Raw genomic sequence first — 20,965 nt, 5'->3', positions numbered from 1 at the left:
CATAAACATCCCCAGACCCAGAGTTTCACTTTCTGATTGAATGAGTACGCTATATGTCCAAAGTTTGTAGACACCTGCTCCTCCAGCAGTTCTTCTGAAATGAAAGGTATTAATAGGCAGTTTGTCCTCTTTCGCTGCAGTTACTGTCTCTACTCTTCTGGGAAGGCTTTACACTACATGTTGGAACATTGCTGTGAAGAGTTGATTGCATTCAGCCACAAGAGCTTTAGTGAGGTCAGGTACTGATGTTGGATGATCAGTTCTGGATCACTCCAACTCATCCCAAAGGTGTTGGATGGAGCTTCATCACTCCAGAAAACGCAGTTCCACTGCTCACAGCCCAATGCTGGGGGGCTTTATACCCCTCTAGCTGATGCTTGGCATTTGGCATGGTGACCTTAGGCTCATGTATGGCTGTTCCAGAGTATCCCATTCTATTGACAGTGCTTTTCTATGGAGATTATACAAGGTGTCAGCAATGTGTGCACCCTAACCCATTAAAATCAGGCTTACTACACGCTAAGGCTTATTATTCAGTAACTATAGGTGCTTTAATGCATACTGGCTGAGCCATTCTTAGGTTATAGAAGTGTGGAATTAAACAGGGCATGCCGGTGGGCCCTGGCCATGTAAGGGGTCAAAGTAAAGTCACTTATTAGAAGGGCTTTCTGGATACACTGTGCAAAGTTATATCCATTTTAACCCTCCCTATATAAATGGTAGACTGACCTCCACTTTTCTTTCATATTTCTCTTGCATCTACCTTGCTGACCGTCCCTGAGGTCACCTGCTCTGGGTTTTATTTAGCATTTCATTAGTGATACTTCCATTCAGTTCAGTTTACCAAGTTCAATGACTAATTTATTCACATGTCAACAAACTGTGTCCTCCAATTCAGTTCAGTCTGATGTTGTTGGTCTACAGAGTGCAAAACAGATGCTCTTCCCAGGGTGCAATGTGATACATAATGTAATTATGAGCTTAAGTTGTGAAAGGTTGTAATTCATTTTTATAGAAGTCTTCAGCCTACAATGTGGTGCATAGGGGGCAGTGGTGTGTAGAGGAGCTTACTCTTCCAAGCCAGACTTCTTCCTGTCATCAGAGGGTCTGTTTTGTTTTGCATCTTAATGTCAACTAGAACCAACTACTTTGACAGGAAAGGGCCGATTGACTGACATGCCAGACAACCATGTGAAATATAGCCTCAGTTTTTAAAAATCTGTTACAAGAAAAACAAACCCAAAGGAAACAAATTAATTCGCACGTGCAAATACCCAGAGATATCTTACTTAAAGTCTATATGGGCCTCAGAAGGAACACAAAAAAACCCTTTAGAATACGGGCCTTTAAAGGAAGCGAAAGTCTGGTTATTGCAGAAAAATGGAGCAGTTATTTTACGCCATGTCTGTGTGTTTGTGTCCTTAGAGAAGCCATGTGCTCTGTTCTGTTCTCCGGTGGGCAGGGATGCCCCCGTGCTGGTGGCTGAGAGAGTGCTGGATGGGACGCCCTGCGGACCCTACGAGAGTGACCTGTGTGTGAACGGGAAGTGTCAGGTATGTTTGAAGCAGAGTGCTTATAAAAAACCTAACTGTTAGCTATACAAGCAATGTTCTTATTTTATTAATGTAATGCTGAACAAGCACAGAAAGATGCTCGCGGATCTCAAAAACGCAGGTTGGTCAGGGCAAATCCAAAATCAGAATCCAAAGACAGGCAAAAAGTAAAAAAAAACAGAAAATATAAAAACACAAGCAACTTGAGCAAAAGGGCAAATCCAAAAGAGTGATAGTCGAAGACCAGGCAATGGGTTCAGAACACTAGTCATGAAATCAGAAGAGGAACAATCAGTAAACCAATACCTCGCAATGAGGAGAACAAACCAGGATCCTTTTAAAGTCTAAAGCAAACGAACACAGGTGTGTTGCATTAGTAATCGGGTGACTGTGAATGGGCAGAGGCCTGTGATTGGTGGAAGGGGTGATGTCATGATGATAGGAATTCTGGGAAATGTCCTGGAGCATGTTAGGCAAGGGAGGAGAAGCCGGAATTGTGACGATTAATAACATAGATCAACACAAATGGCTCAAAATGACTTGGAAAAAAGTCTGGTTCCACTGACTTGCATTAAAAGTCAAGTATGTTTTTTCCTTCTCCTGTAAAATTATCATTTTGGAGATACAAGGTTTTGTTCTGACAGCAGCGATATATAAAATGACAATAAATTCCTATATACACAATAACTTTCCATCAAATCATAATAAAAAATCTTGTTCTAATTACACATGCAAATTATTGGCATATGTCAAAAGTGTAGAATTCCTCTTGGGCCCATATCCCACATCTTTCTTGCATTTTACTGTTTTTTAAGGTCCACTTATGAGACCTCTATGAATTTTTGTACCAAACAAGTCATAATTCATTTTTACATGATTGTTTTCCAGCATCTTTTTATTGCTTAAAATGAAACAGACTCTTTTTGTGACTGTGACTTATACCACACTTTTAAAAATAAAAGTATCAAGAACAATAGGTGATACCTTAGAGGAACCACTTTCATTTCTCTAAAGAACCTCAATGGATGGTCCTTTAAAGAACCTTTGATATTAAAGAGACGCTCCTGACCCAAATGAAAAATGTAACCATTGCTATATGTGTTGAAAACATGCTACTCATCTCTTACAGTGATGCTGCAGTTGTTTCTTAAGCAGTTTCTTCGTTAATAGATTAGGACCCCCCCCCTTCTGATGGTATATCTTGAAAGTGTAAGTACACTTCAAAAGACTACAAGTGATTTGGAGTGGATTCTTGGGGCTGTTTGAAATATTTTTTTCACTAAGTGGCTGAAATATTTTTTAAACAAAAAAAAAAAACATGACCAGTGAGGTCAGTGCCGTATCTCTAGTGCTAACTACCACCACAGATGTATTAATTAGCCTCTAAAGCAGTGGCTAGCACTCGGTATTTGTTGGGTGCATTAGAGATTCCCAGTAATTGTATTATGTGCTTGCGTAATGCATGCTGGGTATTGTAGTGTGAGAACATAGATGGATGAAAAACATGAAAACAGTACAAAACTGTGAATTCTGTCAATCTGATGCGGCTGAGAGGCTGCAGTAACATTTTAAATGCTACTTTTAGACCAAATGGCCTTTTAAAGGGCTAAAATCACATCTTTTGGGTTCAAGGCCATGAGGTGCTCCTTCAGACTACATTTCAGAGTAAGAGGTTAGCCTGGTCTCCAACATTTCCAGCCTCCTCGCTCTACCATGTGGGAACAGGAAGTTTTAATTGGCCAAGGAGGTGACCGGGTCACTGAGAAGGCCTTCATTTCCTGATTTGTCCAGCCAGGTTTATTAATAGACGCTGTATGTGCAGAGACACAGCACATACACTTTACCGTCTGAAAGACAGATGGATTGATGAAGCAAATGGTATTTTGTACAAACTAGTAAAGAAAAAAACGTAATTTAAAAGGCAATAAAAAGACGAATGTCATTCAGTAATGTTGAGGTCTGGACTTTGATGTGTCTCCTTTTCTTAGTGAGTTTCTTCTTGACAGCTACACATCCTTTCAGACCCATAGCGCTGAGTTGTCTTCTCACAGTGGAAGGATGGACAGAAACACCTGTGGATGTTTTCAGATCTGAAGCAACTTGGATTTCTCCTCTCTCTCAGAGATGAAAGCTTTAAGTCTGATGAGGGCAGTTTTGGTATTTACCAAGACTTCCAGGTGGTTGTTAGGAGCCCCATTTTCTCTGTGGCTTTTAATCTTTTTTTTTTTAACTCCACTCATGTTTTTTTCACTGTTATTTTCTTTTGACTTATTTTCTCAGAAATACCTCCTGAAAAATAAGACATCACCTTTCTTCATCTGTATGTCACTTTCTCACTTCCCAACTGTCTCCCTAAAGATTTGTATTGTATTTCAAAGCAGTGTTGAGTACTGACTCTATTCAGACTGATTATGTATTGGCTGTTCTGAATGGAACTGAATGAGGCTGAGTGAAGTTGAATGAGGCTTAATAGGGTTGATCTGAGCAAAATGAGGTTAATGGAGGCTGAATGAGGCTAAAGGATGCACAGTTAGGCTGAATGGGGTTACATGCGTCTGAAGAGGATTAAATGGGGCTGAATTAGCCTGAGTGGGTTTTAAATGTGTCTGAATAAGGCTGATTTAGTCTAAATGGGGCTGGTTAGGGTGAATGTGACTGAATGGGGCTGAATGAGGTTGGATGGGGCTAAATGGGGCTAAAGGATGCTAAATGGGGTAACATATGTCTGAATGGGACTAAATGTGGCTGAATTAGCCTGAAGGGGGTTGAATGTGGCCGAATTAGCCTGAATGGGGATTAATGAGTTTGAATGGGGTTCAATGAATCTGAATGGTTTTATGGTATTTAATGGGGCTAAATAAGGCTGGGTAGGTTTAACTGAGGCTGAATGAGAGCTAAATGGGATTGAAAGGAGCTGGATGAGGCTGAATTGAATGTGATTGAATGAGACTGAATGAGATGAATGAAGTTGAATGAGGCTGAATGGGTTTGAATGAGGTTGAATGAGCCTGAATGAGGTTGAGTGCAATGAAATAAATTTGAACGGGGCTGAATGTGAATGAATGAGGTAGAATGAGACTGAATGGAATTAAATGAGGTTGAATAAGACTAAATGGAATTGAATATGGTTGAATGGGGCTGAATGTGAATGAATGAGGTTGAATGAGACTGAATGGAAATGAAATGAGGTTGAAGGACGCTGAATGAGATTGAATAAGGTTGAGGAGGCTGAATGGGAACAAATGAGGTTGAATTAAATTGAATGAGGTTGAAAGAGGCTGAATGGGACTGAATTAAGTTGAATGGTATTGAATGAGGTTGAATGGAATTGAATGAGTCTGAATGGGATTGAATAGAGCTAACTGAGGTTAAGTAGGTCTACATAAGGCTGAAATAGTCTGAATGGGCCGGAATGGGGCTGAATGGAGCTGAACGGAGCTGACTGAGGCAGACTCACTTACACATGTTTTGAATGTAACACTCCACATGCTGAGCCAGCACTCAGCCTTACACACATGGATGTAATTACAGTGTGTCATGCATTGCAAGCAAGTACACTCACACACAGCCTAATATGCGTTGAATTACACAAATACACATGCAGGAGGTCACAGACAGATGTGGAAGCACAAACAGAAAAGCGCACCGCAGCTGAGCACAGGCAGAGCCAAATGTGCCTGGATTATGCACCAATAATGCAGAATTGATCATTCGATTTATTCAGGCAGAGGCCCAGAATGTTTACAGTGTTTTAAAATGGTTTTAATATTGTCCATAATATAAACAGACCTCAGTAAACCCTTCTGTACCTGGTCTGCTGTGTGGATGTGCTCGCGTGTTTTAGGTGTTTTACTTCCACTGTACTCATGAAATCATTTCCAGACACTGAGTAACCTGCTTAACACATGCTCTCTCTCTCTCTCTCTCTCTCTCTCTCTCTCTCTCTTCCTTCCCCTCTCTCTCATGCTTCCTCTCTACATCCTTCCCTCTCTTTTTTGTTCCCCCTTCTCTCTCTCCCTCCCTCTCTCCATCTCTCTTTCAACTTCTTCTTCTTTCTTTCTTTCTTTCTTTCTTTCTTTCTTTCTTTCTTTGTCTTGCTTTCTTTCTGTTTTTCTCTTCTCAAACTTTATCCCCTTTATTCCCTCTCCCTCCCTCTCTCTTTCTTCTTCTTCTTCTTCCTCCTCTTTTTTCTCTTACTTGCTCTTTCTCTCTCCCTCTTATTCTCTCCCCCTCTCTCTTTTGCTCCCTCTCTTTTATGCTTACCCTTCTCTCTCTCCATCTCTCTCCCTCCCTCCTTCTCTCCATCTCTTTCTCTCTCTCTCCCTCTTCTTCTTCTTCTTCTTCTTCTTTCTTTCTTTCTTTCTTTCTTTCTTTCTCTGTCTTGCTCTATTTCAGTCTCTCTCTCTCTCTCTCTCTCTCTCTCTCTCTCTCTCTCTCTAAACTTTGCCACATTAGCACTTGTGAGAATCCTCCTGTGAGGTCACTTGCTTTGTTAGTGAGGATCAGTATCTGGTCTGTAGTTTGCCATCTTTTCAAATGAAGACTTCAGTGTGTGTGTGTGTGTGTGTGTGTGTGTGTGTGTGTGTGTGTGTTTGTGTTCACACTCAGAGTGTTGCTCTGGGGCTCTGTAAACACACTGACTGACTGCCCCCCGCATGTCATTTATTTGGTTTTTTTCAGCAAACTCTCTCTCTCTCTGTCTCTCTCTCTGTCTCTCTCTCTGTCTGTCTCTCCCTGTCTCTCTCTCGCTGTCTCTCTTTCTCTCCTCTATCAGTCTCTGTCTTGCTGATTCATGTGATTTGGAAATGCTGGATGTGTTTCAGTGAGTTACACAACTGTTTAGGAGGACTGTTCTGCATGTCTGCCTGTCTGTCTCTCTGTCTGTCTGTCTGTGTGTGTGTGTGGGGGTGTATTGTTGGAGCCCTGCTGCGCTCATGATGTAACAGAGCAGAAATCATGAGTATAATGCCTGGAAGAAATTTCATAACAAAGACGTCTGTGACGTTCATTTAGAACCAACACTTCTGCGCTTATAGTGCAGCTAATTATGAGATAACACTATACACACTATACGTCCAAAATGATCCAGACAGCCCTTCTAATGAGTGAACTCAACTACTTTAAGGTCACACATGGTTAAATAACGTTTTGTTGATTTTTCTGGGTGAATATAAGGGTGACACTTTATTTTGAGGGTCCTTTTTAGATGAAACAAACACTCAACAGACTCTCAGTAACATGTCAAAAACATATGAGGGTTAGGATTAGGGCCAGGGTTAGGGTTAGGATTAGGCTTTGGATTGAGGTTAAGGTTAGGGTTAGGATTAAGTTTTGGGTTGAGGTTAAGATTAGGGTTATTATTAGGGCCAGGGTGAGGGTTAGGTTTTGGGTAAGGTTGGCAAGGTTACGTTTTGCATATTTGAAGTAACATATTAACAACACATCTACTTAATGTAAGTAATGTATCAACAGAACATCTACAAGATATTTATTTCAATGTAATCAAATGCTTCAATACTGCTATTTCACTGATATGTTGTTGATGTGTTACTGATAATAAAAGAGTTTGTTAATGATCTACGAAGGACCACTCTGTATAAAGTGTTACCAAAATTTTGAATATAAATACATAGTTAAAGTGCTAAAAATTCTTTATGAATGTAAAGAATCGTTTTTCTTTCTGTAAACAGCACTGTGAATGAGCAATAACTCAACAGAATGTAAGACAAGGCAGGTCAGTAGGTCATGAGGGAGTGTAGGAATGTTAAAGGGAAACTTTATTGTGCTGACGTTTCGGATCAAAGTAGATTTTGTCCCTCACTCTTTGTTCTTCATTCTCTTTTGCTTCAGAAAATCGGCTGCGATGGCATCATTGGTTCCTCGGCAAAGGAAGACCGCTGTGGAGTGTGTAACGGAGACGGAAAGTCCTGCAAGATCGTCAAGGGAGACTTTAACCACACCAGAGGGATGGGTGAGTGAGCAGAGAGAGAGAGAGAGAGAGAGAGAGAGAGAGATGGAGTGAATACTAAAGGGATGAGAATGGATTATATCTAGGGCAGCAAGAACTATTCAATAATATTCGATGCATTCGATAACTGAAATCTTCAAAAACAGAAAAGCCCTTCAAATAACGGACAAGTTCATCACTTGTACAAATTCAGGCACTTTTGCTAGCTTCTTGTGACCTGACACATCTTAAGATATTTGCAATTCCAAGCAACAGTGTCAGTTTTAGCTTACGTTCAATCCAAATACTTTTGCTGTCTTCTGATTGCTAGCTAGCTGTAGAGCTATAGGAAAATTATTTAGATTGCCCTGGTTGTTAAAGATGACGTGGTTGCGTTTAGCACATGCCTTGGCACATCTCTGTTCACCTAAAAGCTGTTTTCAGTTCTAAAACAGTTAAAAAGATGCTGCTCCTGCTGTCCTCCTCCGCTCACTGCTGTTCAGAGCCAAATCAGGGTTGCCAGATTGGGTAGAATCACATATTAGTGTAACTTGCTATAAATACTTATAATAACTGAGATGTTTTTAAATTACCTTGTAATATTTCAAAACGTTAAAAATGAAGCATATCTCTTCTTATGACAGAATATTCGAAAATGAAAATATTTTCTACTTACAGCCGTGGTTATAATCATCATCTTGCTTGCAGTGAGGGCCTGGTGAATTCATGTAATTAAATATTAACAGCAGTTATTATAAGATGTTAATTATGTTGGCAGATTAAGAATATTAAGCTTTAATTGAAATAGTCCTGATTTAGTCCTGATGTCCTGATATACTTTTCAAACTCTTAAAAACCAACAAGAGGATGCTATTTATATTTGTTTGCTGCTTCTGTGGATATCTGTGTGTGTGTTTGTGTTAACATGTGTGGTGGATATTGAATGACTTAGTCAGTTTTGAGGTCTTCCGGCATTTGTTGTGAGTGTATATGTGTGTGTGTGTGTGCATGTGCATCTGTGTGTATGTGTTATGCCTTTACCCAGTGACTTGATAACCTCTTATAATAATCCCCCAGAACATCCCCCAGAAAAAAGGGTTTACATGTTTTGTTGAAGTTTCTACAGACAACACTCCTAAATATGGAATTTTAAAGAGATTTAGAGAGATTGTTCTGTAAACACGGCTGTTGAGCTGAGCTGGTTGAACACGCTCACTGCTGCAGGCTGTTATCACATCTGTCATCTGTACAGAAAGCTGTCTCTGTGGTATGGTGTACATTTTAGAACATTCAAAGACCACATCGTCAGAGTTCAGACATTGGAAAAACACATTTCTTAGGGCATTTTAAGGTTTGCAAGTCCTGTTTGACCTGTAGTCTATTCCACAAACTTTGCAGTCTTAAATTGCCCCATCAGATTTTTTGAATTATGTTGCAGGAAAAAAAAAATGTTTTTTATGCAGTTTTCAATTAAATACATATAAACCAAATTGTACATTGGTACTACAGTTAGATTATTATTATTATTATTATTATTATTATTATTATTATTAATAATAATAATAATACATGTATTTTTTTATTTTTTATTTATTTTTAGTAGTTGTTGTAGTATCTCTATAACAGTTATTGAATACATCTGCTGGTGCTTCTGGACACTTCATCATGACATTCTTGGAACCCTCAGCAGATGTACTTACAGAGGTTTTTCCACATGCTCACCTGAATAATAGGATTCTGTTACCAGCACAGGCCTTATATGTGCATGTGGGTAACATCGAGACCTCACACGTGCATACACACACACACACACACACACACACACACACACACCGCTCCAAGGGCGTTTCCACACCTCTGAAGATTGCGGACAGTTAAAGTATCTCTCTCTCTGGCAGCTGTTGACCTCTCTTGACCTTCAATCAAACAGACTTGAACAGAAGCCCGAATGGTGCACTTTCTGCCAATCAAAGGAAGTCGTTTGTCAGAAAAGTGTCCAGAAGCTTAACGGCATCTCTGAGGTCACATAAATCCCAGTCTGTCAAGTTCCTAGAACCACAGTCACATGATGCTTTGCAGAATGACTAGGCCATGCATTTAAAGCCACACTTAAGGGAATACTTCAACGTTTTCAGCCTAACCTCACCTGTGTCATCATGTCGATTAACACAGAAATACTCACTTATAAAAGCCAGTGGGCAGTTGCTGGATTCCAGGAGTAAATGTTGGAAATATGTGACTATTTGTGTCGTGGCCTGTTGAAACTCTACAGATGGTGCAATTTCCACTTTTTGGACTTTTTAATGTTTCTTTAACGAACACTTACAAACATGTTACAAACATGTTAAGATAGCTCAGTCATTGGCATTTTAAGGTCTCACAACTCTAAAAATAAAAAAAGGGAAAATCACGTAAAAACACTGTAAAAATGATTAAGCTTTTTAACCAAAAAAGTATATTAACATAGTTGACTTAAAAATCTTGAGTTTGTTGAACTTAGTAAGTTCATAATATTAAGTTAACAGAACAATAATGTATGTTTTGTGTTTGTTAACTATTTATTTGAGGTTCAATAAGCTCAAAAGGTTAAGTCAATGTAACATAGGGTCTGAGGCAGGTTGCAAGTGTGAAGTGACTTTATTAGGGGCATTGAGACACTCATGAATATAGCAGGCAGGGGTCAACACACAGGCAGGCAGGAGAAGATGCAGATCGATAATCAACAAAGAGAATAGCAGGGGCCAAAACCAATGAAAACCAAGCACGAGAAACAGGCTCAGAACTCAAGTGACTAACACAGGTAGCAGCACAGAGACTTTGCAAACACATGTTGGAAACAAAGAGGTATATAAAGCAGTCCTAATGAGTCCAAAAGGAGCTGCAGGTGTGTGGGAGAGGAGGAGAGCAGGCGGAGCCAGAGAGACAGTCAACCAGGTTTCCTTACATTTTTAGTTAAAAAAAAACAATTTTTTAGGCTGCACGTACACTAAAAATAGTGTTTTAAATTAAACATACTTTAAAAGTTTAAAAGAGTTAATTAAACTTATAGTAGTAACTTATAGTAGTAACTTACACTCTGTCAACTTATTATTTGAAATTCAGTTAGCACAAAATGTTTATGTAGCCCAGCACTGTTTTTAAGTTAAAAACAATTTTTTTCACAGTTTTTTTAATGATAGGCTGATGACTCTTTTTCTAGCAGCAAAAATATAAGATAAATGACAGTAACGTGGATGCTGACAGGCTAGTTTTATCTCAACTGTGTCTTCAAAAAGTTAATAAAATACATATTAAAATCAAGCTTTCAACAAATAATGAATCTTGTAGAGACAATACACAATGAAAATGTTGTAAAACCTACTTTTTACTAATTACTTTCAAATTTCTAATTTCTAATTTCTTTCTTTGCGACCATCACCCTTTCCAACCTTCACCTGTACTCTAAAAATGAAGGATTGAGGAAACAAACATGGAAGAATGTATTAGCAAAGCTGTTCTTATTAAACACTGGAGAACAATGAAAAAGCTACAGGCCATTCAAGTGAACCATACGGAGGTAGAGCCTGTAAAAACTCCACCCAAACCACAACACTAGATATGAAAAAGGAAAATTAGGCCTATATCTGAAAGAATGAATTACAGATTTGCAGATTAATTTACAAATATAAACATGTTTATTAGGAATTCATGATCTTGGAGTTCTGGGTCGATGCTGACGTCCGATACTTTTCATGTACAAATCTGTCGATGCCAGTGCTGATGCTGATATATGCACATTTAGATAATGTACAAATTGAGAGTAGATCTTTCTGTATAAGTGTTAGAGAAACCTAAGATTTGTTTTGTAGAGGGTTATAAATGCAGTAAAATGAATAAAATACAGGCATTTTAGCACAGCGTCATGTAAACCAGTGTTTTTCAACCTATGGGCCACGGCCGCAAAGTGAGCCATGGTGGTCTTCATCATTTTGTAATGTTTTTGTTAACTGCAAAATTTCATTATGTTGACGTTTAACCAAACCAACAATTTAAAATATGAAAAACGTATCATAATTACTGGCAAAAATAAAACGTGAAAAATGCCTAAATATTTAGGCAGAGCTCAGTGATTGGTCAGACAAAATGCGTGACTGATAGCTAGATATGTTTTCCAGTGCAAGTCAATGTTAAACTTCTCTTATTGGTTAAATCTTCTTTTAGGCCGCAAAAGTCTTTGTGTTTGGTTGGGTGAGCCCAGAGTTGGAAACTCCTGATCTAAATGATCTCACAATATATTCATCATTTAACATTGGTCCAGTCTAAGCATCAACTCTATGTTGATTCATTTTAATATTCTACCGATATGATTCTGATATCGTTGTCCGTTACTAGAACTAGAATTTTACTAAATGTATGTCTTGCGTCAGCAACATTATTGAAGACTGAATTCAGCCACTACCCAATAGCTACCCAAAAGTTTTCTGCTCTTCATTTCATTGGAATTATTGGCTTTAGTAATCGGCTGTGCTCTACAGATGCTGCAGACAGAGATTCGATTGTAAAACTCTGTTCCTTTAAGGCAAAACAAAGAAGAAACTTCCTCGTTTTATTCTTCCAGGCATACAATTAAGCCTGTAGTGCAATCACTCTGTAATACACAGTAAAAGGGACTAGGACTACAGCACAAGTCTTTAGACTGTACTTCATTCTTAGGCCTTGTCCACATATATCTGAATATTTAGTAAAAAAAAATTTTTGAAAATCTCTAACCACATTAGAATGCAAGTACAACTCAAAAACACTTGCATGAGCATGCCAGCCCAGTAGGAGGCAATAATATCCCATATAATATCCCATTATATTTAATGTCATACACTTTAGGAAGAATTTGTGAGCATGCGCACTGCACAAAATACAGAATGAGCAGTAAAGCTACAGCAGAGATTTTTTAATGTGACGACAATGTGTTACAATTACAGTAGACTTTGACCTGCAAGCCATCCTGTCTCCACAATTTGATATTTCAAACTAAAAGTCCTATATCTGCCACAAAATAAAAGCTTAAAAAACAAAAGAAAACCTACCGTTTGATATGGGGTTGTTTATTTTGTCCTGATCAGACATCTAGCTCATCAAGTCACACATCTTTAAAATCAACGAGTGTGTATACATGCGCTAAATAATCCGATCATAATCGGATTTCTGACGATTATTCAAACGGTGATGTAAACACCATGCTCCGATCTTTTAGCTCAGTAATCAGATTTCTCAGTGCATGTGTACTCTTACTCTGATTTCTTTCGGATTCCTCAGTCTGCGCATGCACGAAAACAAACAGCGGTAACAGAAATAAGCAAGCAGCGAGAAGACAGCGAAACACCTTTGAATCGACGCTAAAACCATACAGGAAATAAAGGATTTAACAAATCTTCATCTTCTAGATGATGTATGTTCATATTTTCTTCTTCTGTGAGTTTATTGGCTGGTTGCAAAGCAGAAATCCGATTACTGTCTGACTCATGTAGACCTGGAGTTTCCCAATTATCTGAAAACTCAAGTGCATGTAAACATGTTGATTGGATTACTAACAAAATCAGATTTTCTGCAGTTATCGAATTATTAAGTACATGTAAACGCACTCATTAAGGTATTTTTAATATTTGATCTGAGGTGATGCCTCATTTACAAGAACCCGAATGCTGTAACATTACATTTCAGTAAATAAAAATGCTGTTTTTTGAGGCCAAAAACGCAGAGAAAAACTTTTTTCAAAAATATCTAGATATGTGTGGGCGAGGGAAGCCTTGAACCTTAAAGCCTATAAATCATGCTAACTCTGCACTGCTAGACTGAATCTGACTGAATCCCACACAGCCACAACCCGGCTCCACTCATAAAACATCACTGCTGTTTCAGCAGCAAAGCTTGTGCCAGAGCCGTGACCGTTGTGGCATGCACCAAAACACAGGCTGCTTGTACCACCTGAGCAGTGTTTTTCTCCCCTCGCCTTAATGAGCTCTCTGTCTGTCCAAGCTCACTGGACCAACCAGAAGTGCTGGGCAGCTCCAGCTGTTAGTCTCTGTTGTGAGTGTGATTGTCGTGGTCTGTCTGTGAGGATCGTGGATCATCTTCTGGAGTAACCAGAGGTTTTCATTCTGTACAAAGTGATACAAAAAATCACGAGTGGCACCTTTTTGGGTCAGCTTGTTTGTGGCAGCACGGGCGAGTCTAAGCCAAGGTTTGTTTTTTTGTACATATTAAAGGAAAAACTAGCCTAAAGTCACGCAGGGCCTCAAGTGGCTTATTGCTTTTATAAAATGGTGGCCAACATAAAATATGATAAAATACACAATTTTTCAGAAAATAATTTATTATTAATAATAAACATAAACAAGTATTCTGCCAATAAACATAGTTCCTTTAGAGTATGGTATTGTTGCCAAGCAACCATGGACCTCTGAATGAGGAGAACATTCGGTCGCCCGTCGCTGTATATTGCGGTCATTTCATTTCATTTCAACTTTTTTGATTTTTAGTCACCAAATTACCACCGCGAGTCTTATTTGGCATCAATCCATTTGCACCCTTCTTCTTGTACTGGGGCTGCATCTCAAATGGTTCCCTGCTCCCTACATAGTGCACTATGTAGGAATTTAAATGCTGAATGATGCACCCCAACGGTGCAAAATATAGCTAAGAAATAGTCATTTGGCTTCACATCCATACTCAATAAATGATGCACTATTTGGCTGTAGAGGCTAATCTCTCATAGCACACTATTTAGGGAGTAAGGAGCTGTTTGGGATTCAGTCTGGGTTTGATGCTACTTCTGACTGAAACATGAACATTTGAAGCGTTCAATCGACTTATTTGAAGTGACTTTTATACTGCCGTTTTACAGTTAATCATACCGTAAGTGCTTTAATTCAAGCCTGTGATATTAATGATTGAGTTGTTAAGGCTGTTGGCTAACTTTTAGCCTATCAGCTAGCTGACCAACCTAGTTCTAGTTAAGAACATAAGTTGCCAGCCCCTCAGTTTAAACAAAAAAAGTGTTCCTACTTCAACAGTGCACTCGGTGATCCATGTGAGCAGCATGAGAGTCGAATATTATTCATTAACAGCACAAGGGTTTTTTGTGCTGTGGTGCAGTGATACACAATTTAGTTGTTGTGAGGTGGTCATAGGCATGCATATATCATGGATTTTACAACGCCTTCGAATGCGGCTCAGCCAATCAGATTTTAGGCCCAGAACTATTTGTTTCATAATAATATGTTGGGCCAAGTCTCTGGAACTGCACAGGAGAGATGGAGCACCAATCGTCCAAAACGTATTCCCTCAGTGGGTGTTTTGATGATGGTGGTGGAGAGCGCTGTCCACCATGTTGGTCAAATCCTCCCAAAGGGGTTTAGCTGGTTTGAGATCTGATGGCTGCAAAGGCCATAGCATAAGATTTATATCATTACTCATCACACTATGTAGTGACCCCTTGTGCCCTGTGGATGAGGGCATTGTCATCCTAGAAGAGACCACTCCTATCAGGATAGAAACCTATCCTTAAAGGACAAAAGTGATCAGTCAGGATGGCTTTGTAATGATTTGCAGTGACCCTTCCTTCTTAGGGAACAAGTGGACCCAAACCATGCCAGCAAAATGCTCCCACAGTGTACCAGACACCCCTCAATTGAGGAGCTCAAGCATTATTAGGCCTATTCCGCTGTACCGCACATGCACTCGCCCACTTGTGACTTTATAAAACTCATTTATAAAGTCTTTCCTTATTGAAACAACGCTGAGAATTTATTGAAGTCATTGTGGTTGTGATTACATGGCTATTAACTAATTTACATATGCGCACCCATCAGCTTACAGCGGTGAAGCTCTGCCCATTCCCATCAAAGTGATGTGGAGTCAAAACAATCATTAAGTACAAGTTATGTATTTTTAGCATCAGAAAAAAATTCTAAATTCAAAATTACTCAGAAGCATCAGCAACTAAATATACATTTTTCAGTATTTAGTGTGTCACTCCTTACCTTTATTACAGCTTCCATTCTTTTCAGAAGACTCACTTTCAGTTTTTCAAAGAAATCTGCAGACACACCTCCAAAGTCTTTTTTCTTCTCCCTTATGCAAAGTGGATTATGTTGTCTAATCGTCCTTAGAAATGTCTCCTGAAAAAGAAGTAATGTGTAATTACTGTCCGTTTTGACTGGAAATTAAGTGAAGGGTGAACTCTAATGTTCATGCAGTGCTGTATATCAGTCTTAAAAGCGCAACAAAAACGGCCAGTTTAACCTCTTGAAATCCCAGGCTTATTACATACTAAGGCTTATTATTCAATAATTACAGGTACTTCAGTGCTAAGTAGTTGAGCTATTCTTAGGTTATAGAAGTGTTTAGTAAAACTTTGGGCCTGCTGGCGAGCTCTGGTCATTTCGGGGGTTAATAAAATGAGGTTGGCACATTGCAAACATAAACTATATTGAACATCTTTTAAAACTAGCATATAAGTAAGGGAGTAGATCACTAGCCCATCTTTTCTCTGTCACCACTGACTATGTCTGGTTCTCTGTTCTCCAGTCCCCCCTAGCCATTGTAAGAAGGTCTCTACGTGTGTGATGTCAAAATCCAGGGCAGTTCCCAAGTGTTTCTCATGTAAGATGCATGCTTGTGCATGAGCGTGTGTGTGTGTGTGTATCCTTTGCGTGTGTAACACAGTCATGCTGACCTATTGCTACAGAAACCCATCTCGGCTGGTTTCTCCTGGGAGCGGAGCTGTAGTCAGGGGTCCCATTGAACCACAGTCTGATAAACTCAGACGCAGCATGAAACATTCTCACAGCTTCTCTTCCTGCTGGAGAGTCAGTCACAGTGCGGAGGAGAGACCAGTTTTTTGTGCTTTTTCACTTCTAACAAGTACAACCCACGCACAAAGCCCTGAGCATGTCTAGGCCCTGATCTCAGATCAGCCTGCTGTATGCATGTCATGATTTCAGCATGTTAGTTTAATGGGAAACCTGACCTCAAATATGAAATCAGGTTATATACCATTAATTAGTATCATGCTTACTGCATGTCTACATCATCACACAATTGCCTGAACTCATGTAGTGTTGTTAGGTAATCTATAATAGACTTGCTTATGTGGTTTCCAACACTATAAGACATACTTTTGTATATGGGCTGTATAAACACAGGCAAAATTCAAATGTGAAGACGCTGCTACTACAGGTTTTTGGAGCATCGTAGCTCTAGTGCAAAAATAGAAAGCAAAAAACCTTGAGCACTAAATGATGCCCTAGCTGAGAGACTACATTTGAAGTAAAGGGTAAGCTAGATTTTTTTGTCAAACTGCTTCTGTAGTTTTTATGTCCCAGCATAACTGAGGGAAGAGGCGAAGAGTTTTTACCCCTTGCACTGTGATTCAGCTTGGGACCACTGATACAGAGCCCTAATTTTTTGTTCTATCTTATTTAATTGTTAAAACTTGAGCTGATTTTCCAACATTTCTGCAGGATTAAATGGTTACAATGTAAACAAAGTCATTCAGATGATGGTTTGATCTATATAGTTTACCCCCCTGTAAGCTCCTTCACAGAGTGTTTTTACGTGAAATGGTAATGACAACGCTGCCTCATACCTGAAACATTGTTTTACAATAGTTTTGAGATAAGCTTTTGGCCTAAAGCTTACTTTTTAAGACCTTTTCATAACAGAGAGGTACATGCAGGGTGTTGTAAGGCACACCAGTCCCCAGAGAAAACTTACTTTTTCAAGTTTTCCACTGTTGTACCATCATTAACATCACATATAAAACGTGTGTAGGTTCACTGGTGATTTGGATAGTAAAACAGTGCTCCCTGGTTCCTATCACCACCACTGTAAAGAAATCTGAATCTCCACAGTGAACTATTTCACACCAAATCATTTTGGCCCAATGCCATTTCACCCCTCGCCCCTACCACTTAGCCCTTAGCCTTCTGTTTTGTATGCTCACGTCTAGGGGTAGGGTTTCCCGATTTTTGTTGAGATAGAGGGGTAGGGCGAAGTGTTCGGGATACATGGCCCTCCAAACAGAGGTTTTTCAGAGAGCATTTTCTCTGTTAAAAAATTACAATAACCATCGTATTATCTTAGTTTAATGATGTTTCAATGTATTATGGTCCTTTTCTTCATAACAAGCATAAAAAATTGCTAATAGTATGCTGATGTCTTGGTTGCTAGCTAGCTAAATACCCCGTTCCACCTTAAATAGTCCAGCAGTTCTGACGCCAGAAATGCCAGAACGTAACCGCTCCGTTTAGGGTATAACGGGAAAATTTAAACAAGAAGCTGGCGAATAGCTGACATCAGCTTCTTGACACTGAAGAATTAGGGGTGGGTGATGATAAATAATTGTCGTATCCCCCCTCTTTGAAGGCATATGATGCCCTAAATGTAACTAAAGCCCAGCAGCGATGTTTCTGAACTTTACCCTCCTCTGCTATCACTGCAGACTGGCAGGGTCACCTACAGAGCAGCGCTAGTAGCCTGTTAATGAAGTAATGCTCTTTTTCATTTGAGGGTCCCATTTCATAGGGAAAATTTCAACCACTACCCCTTCTAACTCAGTTCCAAGGGGCAAGGTGACACTCGAAAACAAGGGGAAGGAGTAAAAATAAGAAATGGGTTTGGGCCTTTGAATGACTCTGTTTATATTTCAACAATTGAATTACACAGACATTTTGAAAAATCAGTGGAATTCCACTTAGACGTGAATGAAACCAACAGTAGACACTGCAGATGGTTTGTTAATTGGAGCAAAAAAATGGGAAACCAAGCCAGTTCAAACTCTTCTGAGAGATCAGAAAGTTTGCGTTCTCAGAGGTTTCTCTTTAGCCATTAGCTGTGGGGACGGTGATGGTGCTTGTGAGGTAGGTTTGTGTGGTGTGTTTGTGTTCGGGGAGGGTATTCTTTGCTAAATGGGTGCTGAGGGCCTGTTGTAGATCTCTGGGACAGCAGCTTTCGTGGTAATGGGTTCTTTTCAGAGGAAACGTGTTTGGAGGTGACAGTAGCAGCATGCTTGTGATTAACACTGGAGGATTGTGGTGGGGGGGCTGGTGAGTACACACTGGGCTGAAGCAGTAATGAGAAACAAAGGAGCTTGGGAAACACACACCCCAGTTTAGTTCATTAGAACTTTATTAGAGTTTATGAGAAACCCCTACCTTGTACTTCCACTCCCTGGCCACTTTATTAGAAACACCTATCTTGTACTTCCACTCAAGACCACTTTATTAGAAACACACACTTTGTACTTCCACTCACTGGCCACTTTATTGGAAACATCCATCTTGTACTTGCACTTAGTGGCCACTTTATTAGAAACCCTTACCTTGTACTTCTTCCTTTATAGGTCCTTTATAGGTCATTTATAGGTCCTTTATATAAAGGCAATATTTATAAGAAGTATTAATCCCAATAAGAGGATCATTTTGTCATTTTAACAAAGTGTCATTTTAGACAGAAGCAGCAGGTAAAGAATTTTTAAAATAGTTCATTGTGATTCCTCACAGGGGGGCAGTATTAGCGTTTTTGTGCATCATGGTAGAAGATAAAACCCACACCAACAGGATCTCACAAATCCACATATGTTTACAGTCAAAAATTCAGAATGGGAAGAGAAATGTTTTATTATATGAAGGTATGGTTAAAGACAACATAGACAGTTGGCATAGGATGGGGTGCCTCAGGTTCTGAATCCAGAGACGTCTTAGGGCTGGATTTACATATGATTCATTTCTTGTAGCACATGTAACAATATTGTCACACTGTACAGTTCTGTAACTGTATACCAGCAAGGCAGAGCTACAAAGTAGGGGTTTCTAATAAAGTGGTTGATTATGGTAATTGCTTTATAATCAGTAAATTGGAGATGCACCTCCCACAAACAAAAACAAACAAAAGAATCTCATTGCCCAGCACTTCCAGGACTGTGGCCTATACTTCTCCTTCCCTCCCTTCAGACGCCACTGAACCTGATAAGACAGCTAGGCCTCATTTACCTTCATGTTGCCCTTTCTGGTTCTATCAGCCCATCTTTATCCTACAGGGTCGCTTTAATCCTGACCAGTGTCTGCTGCCCTCTACGCTGACCCCACAGATAAGTGACGAAGCGTAATGTGTCGCTGTCCACATATTTACTGGCTGCACTTTCCCTTTCGACAGAAAGGTCAGATTGGAATAACCCCATTCAGCTTTTTGAAAGTGAGCATTCCGCATTGCAATTACACACGTTCCAGCGGAACCAGACGCTCTCTCGTTTTCGTTTACTCTGTTTTACTCTCTCTCTCTTTATCTCTCACTGTCTCTCTTTCTTTCTCTCTCTCTCTCTCTCCTTCTTTCTCCCCCCTCTCTCTCAATTCAGTTAAATTCAACATGCTTTATTGGCGCACCTCACTCTTTTTTCTCTCTCTCTTTCTCATGCATACTCCCTTTCTCTCTTTTTTCTGTTTTTCTCTCTCACTTCTACCCTCTCTGTTTTTCTCTAACTCCCTCTCTCTTTCTCTCACTTGCACCCCTTCTTTTTCTCTAACTCGCTCTCTCTCTCTCACTTCCACCCTTTTTTTCTAACTCCCTTTTTCTTTCTCCCAGTTTCACCCTCTCTGTTTCTCTCTCTCTCTCTCTCTCTCTCTCTCTCTCTCTCCTTCTCTCTCTCCCTCCCTTCCTCAATTCAGTTAAATTCGGTATGCTTTATCGACTCTTTTTTCTCTCTCTTTTTCTCTTGCCTACTCCGTTTCCGTTTTTTCTCAGTTTTTCTTTCTCTCTTTTCTTTCTTTCTTTCTCTCTGTCTCTCTCTCTTTTTCTTTCTCTCTCTCTCTCTCTCCATGTTTAAATCTCATTTCTTGGATGTGTTTCTAAACGTTGAGCTTGAGCAAATTTCTATTAACTAAAGCAGCCTCAGTCAGCGGGGGATATTATAAACAAATGAACAGCTTTGTTTTATCATTACTGCCCAAACACAGTGTGGCACGATGCCATAGGATGGAGAAGGGTGTGTGTGTGTGAATTTTTCTGGTTTCAATCAGAGTTTACCATCTCACCATGCTCTCACTTAGGTCCTGAACTGACAAAGATACGCAATTTTAGTTTAATGCACTCTGATGCCAAGTACCTCTGAAGCCAAGCTGGCCTAACTCTAGCTTTAGCACGGATCGGACTTGTTTCATTTCCCTCTAGCTGTGTGTAGCTGCTAAAGTCTGCTGCCAGGTAATGACAGATGTGCTTGGATTGCTTCAATAGGTCAGTAGGGCCAGAGAAGGTCATTACCAAGCCATAAAATAGGGCAATAGAGTTGCTTGTTAGCATAGATGCAGTCCACTGAGATGGTTTGCTCTGATTGCATGAATTTTGCATTATATTTAAAAATACCTGTCACATTACTACAAACCCCTACCTTGTACTTCCACTAACTGGCCACTTCATTAGAAACACCCACCTT

At 39.6% G+C, this 20,965-nt stretch overlaps 1 protein-coding gene across 2 annotated transcripts in view; it reads left to right on the top strand.

Annotated features, from left to right (window-relative positions):
• The window catches only part of adamts17 (ADAM metallopeptidase with thrombospondin type 1 motif, 17), a 178,174-nt gene that overhangs the window by 104,909 nt on the left and 52,300 nt on the right, over window positions 1-20,965 (top strand). The window contains exons 14-16 of one of the 2 annotated variants that reach the window (XM_036586806.1): window positions 1,426-1,553; window positions 7,404-7,524; window positions 16,066-16,140. In XM_036586806.1, coding sequence (XP_036442699.1) covers window positions 1,426-1,553; window positions 7,404-7,524; window positions 16,066-16,140 — 324 coding nt within the window. The remainder of the gene's footprint in view (window positions 1-1,425; window positions 1,554-7,403; window positions 7,525-16,065; window positions 16,141-20,965) is intronic. The other variant, XM_036586807.1, reaches the window with a different exon arrangement.

Source organism: Colossoma macropomum, unplaced genomic scaffold, assembly GCF_904425465.1.
Source record: "Colossoma macropomum unplaced genomic scaffold, Colossoma_macropomum, whole genome shotgun sequence".
Classification (NCBI taxonomy): domain Eukaryota; kingdom Metazoa; phylum Chordata; class Actinopteri; order Characiformes; family Serrasalmidae; genus Colossoma; species Colossoma macropomum.
This window is presented reverse-complemented; position numbering and strand designations above follow the sequence as displayed.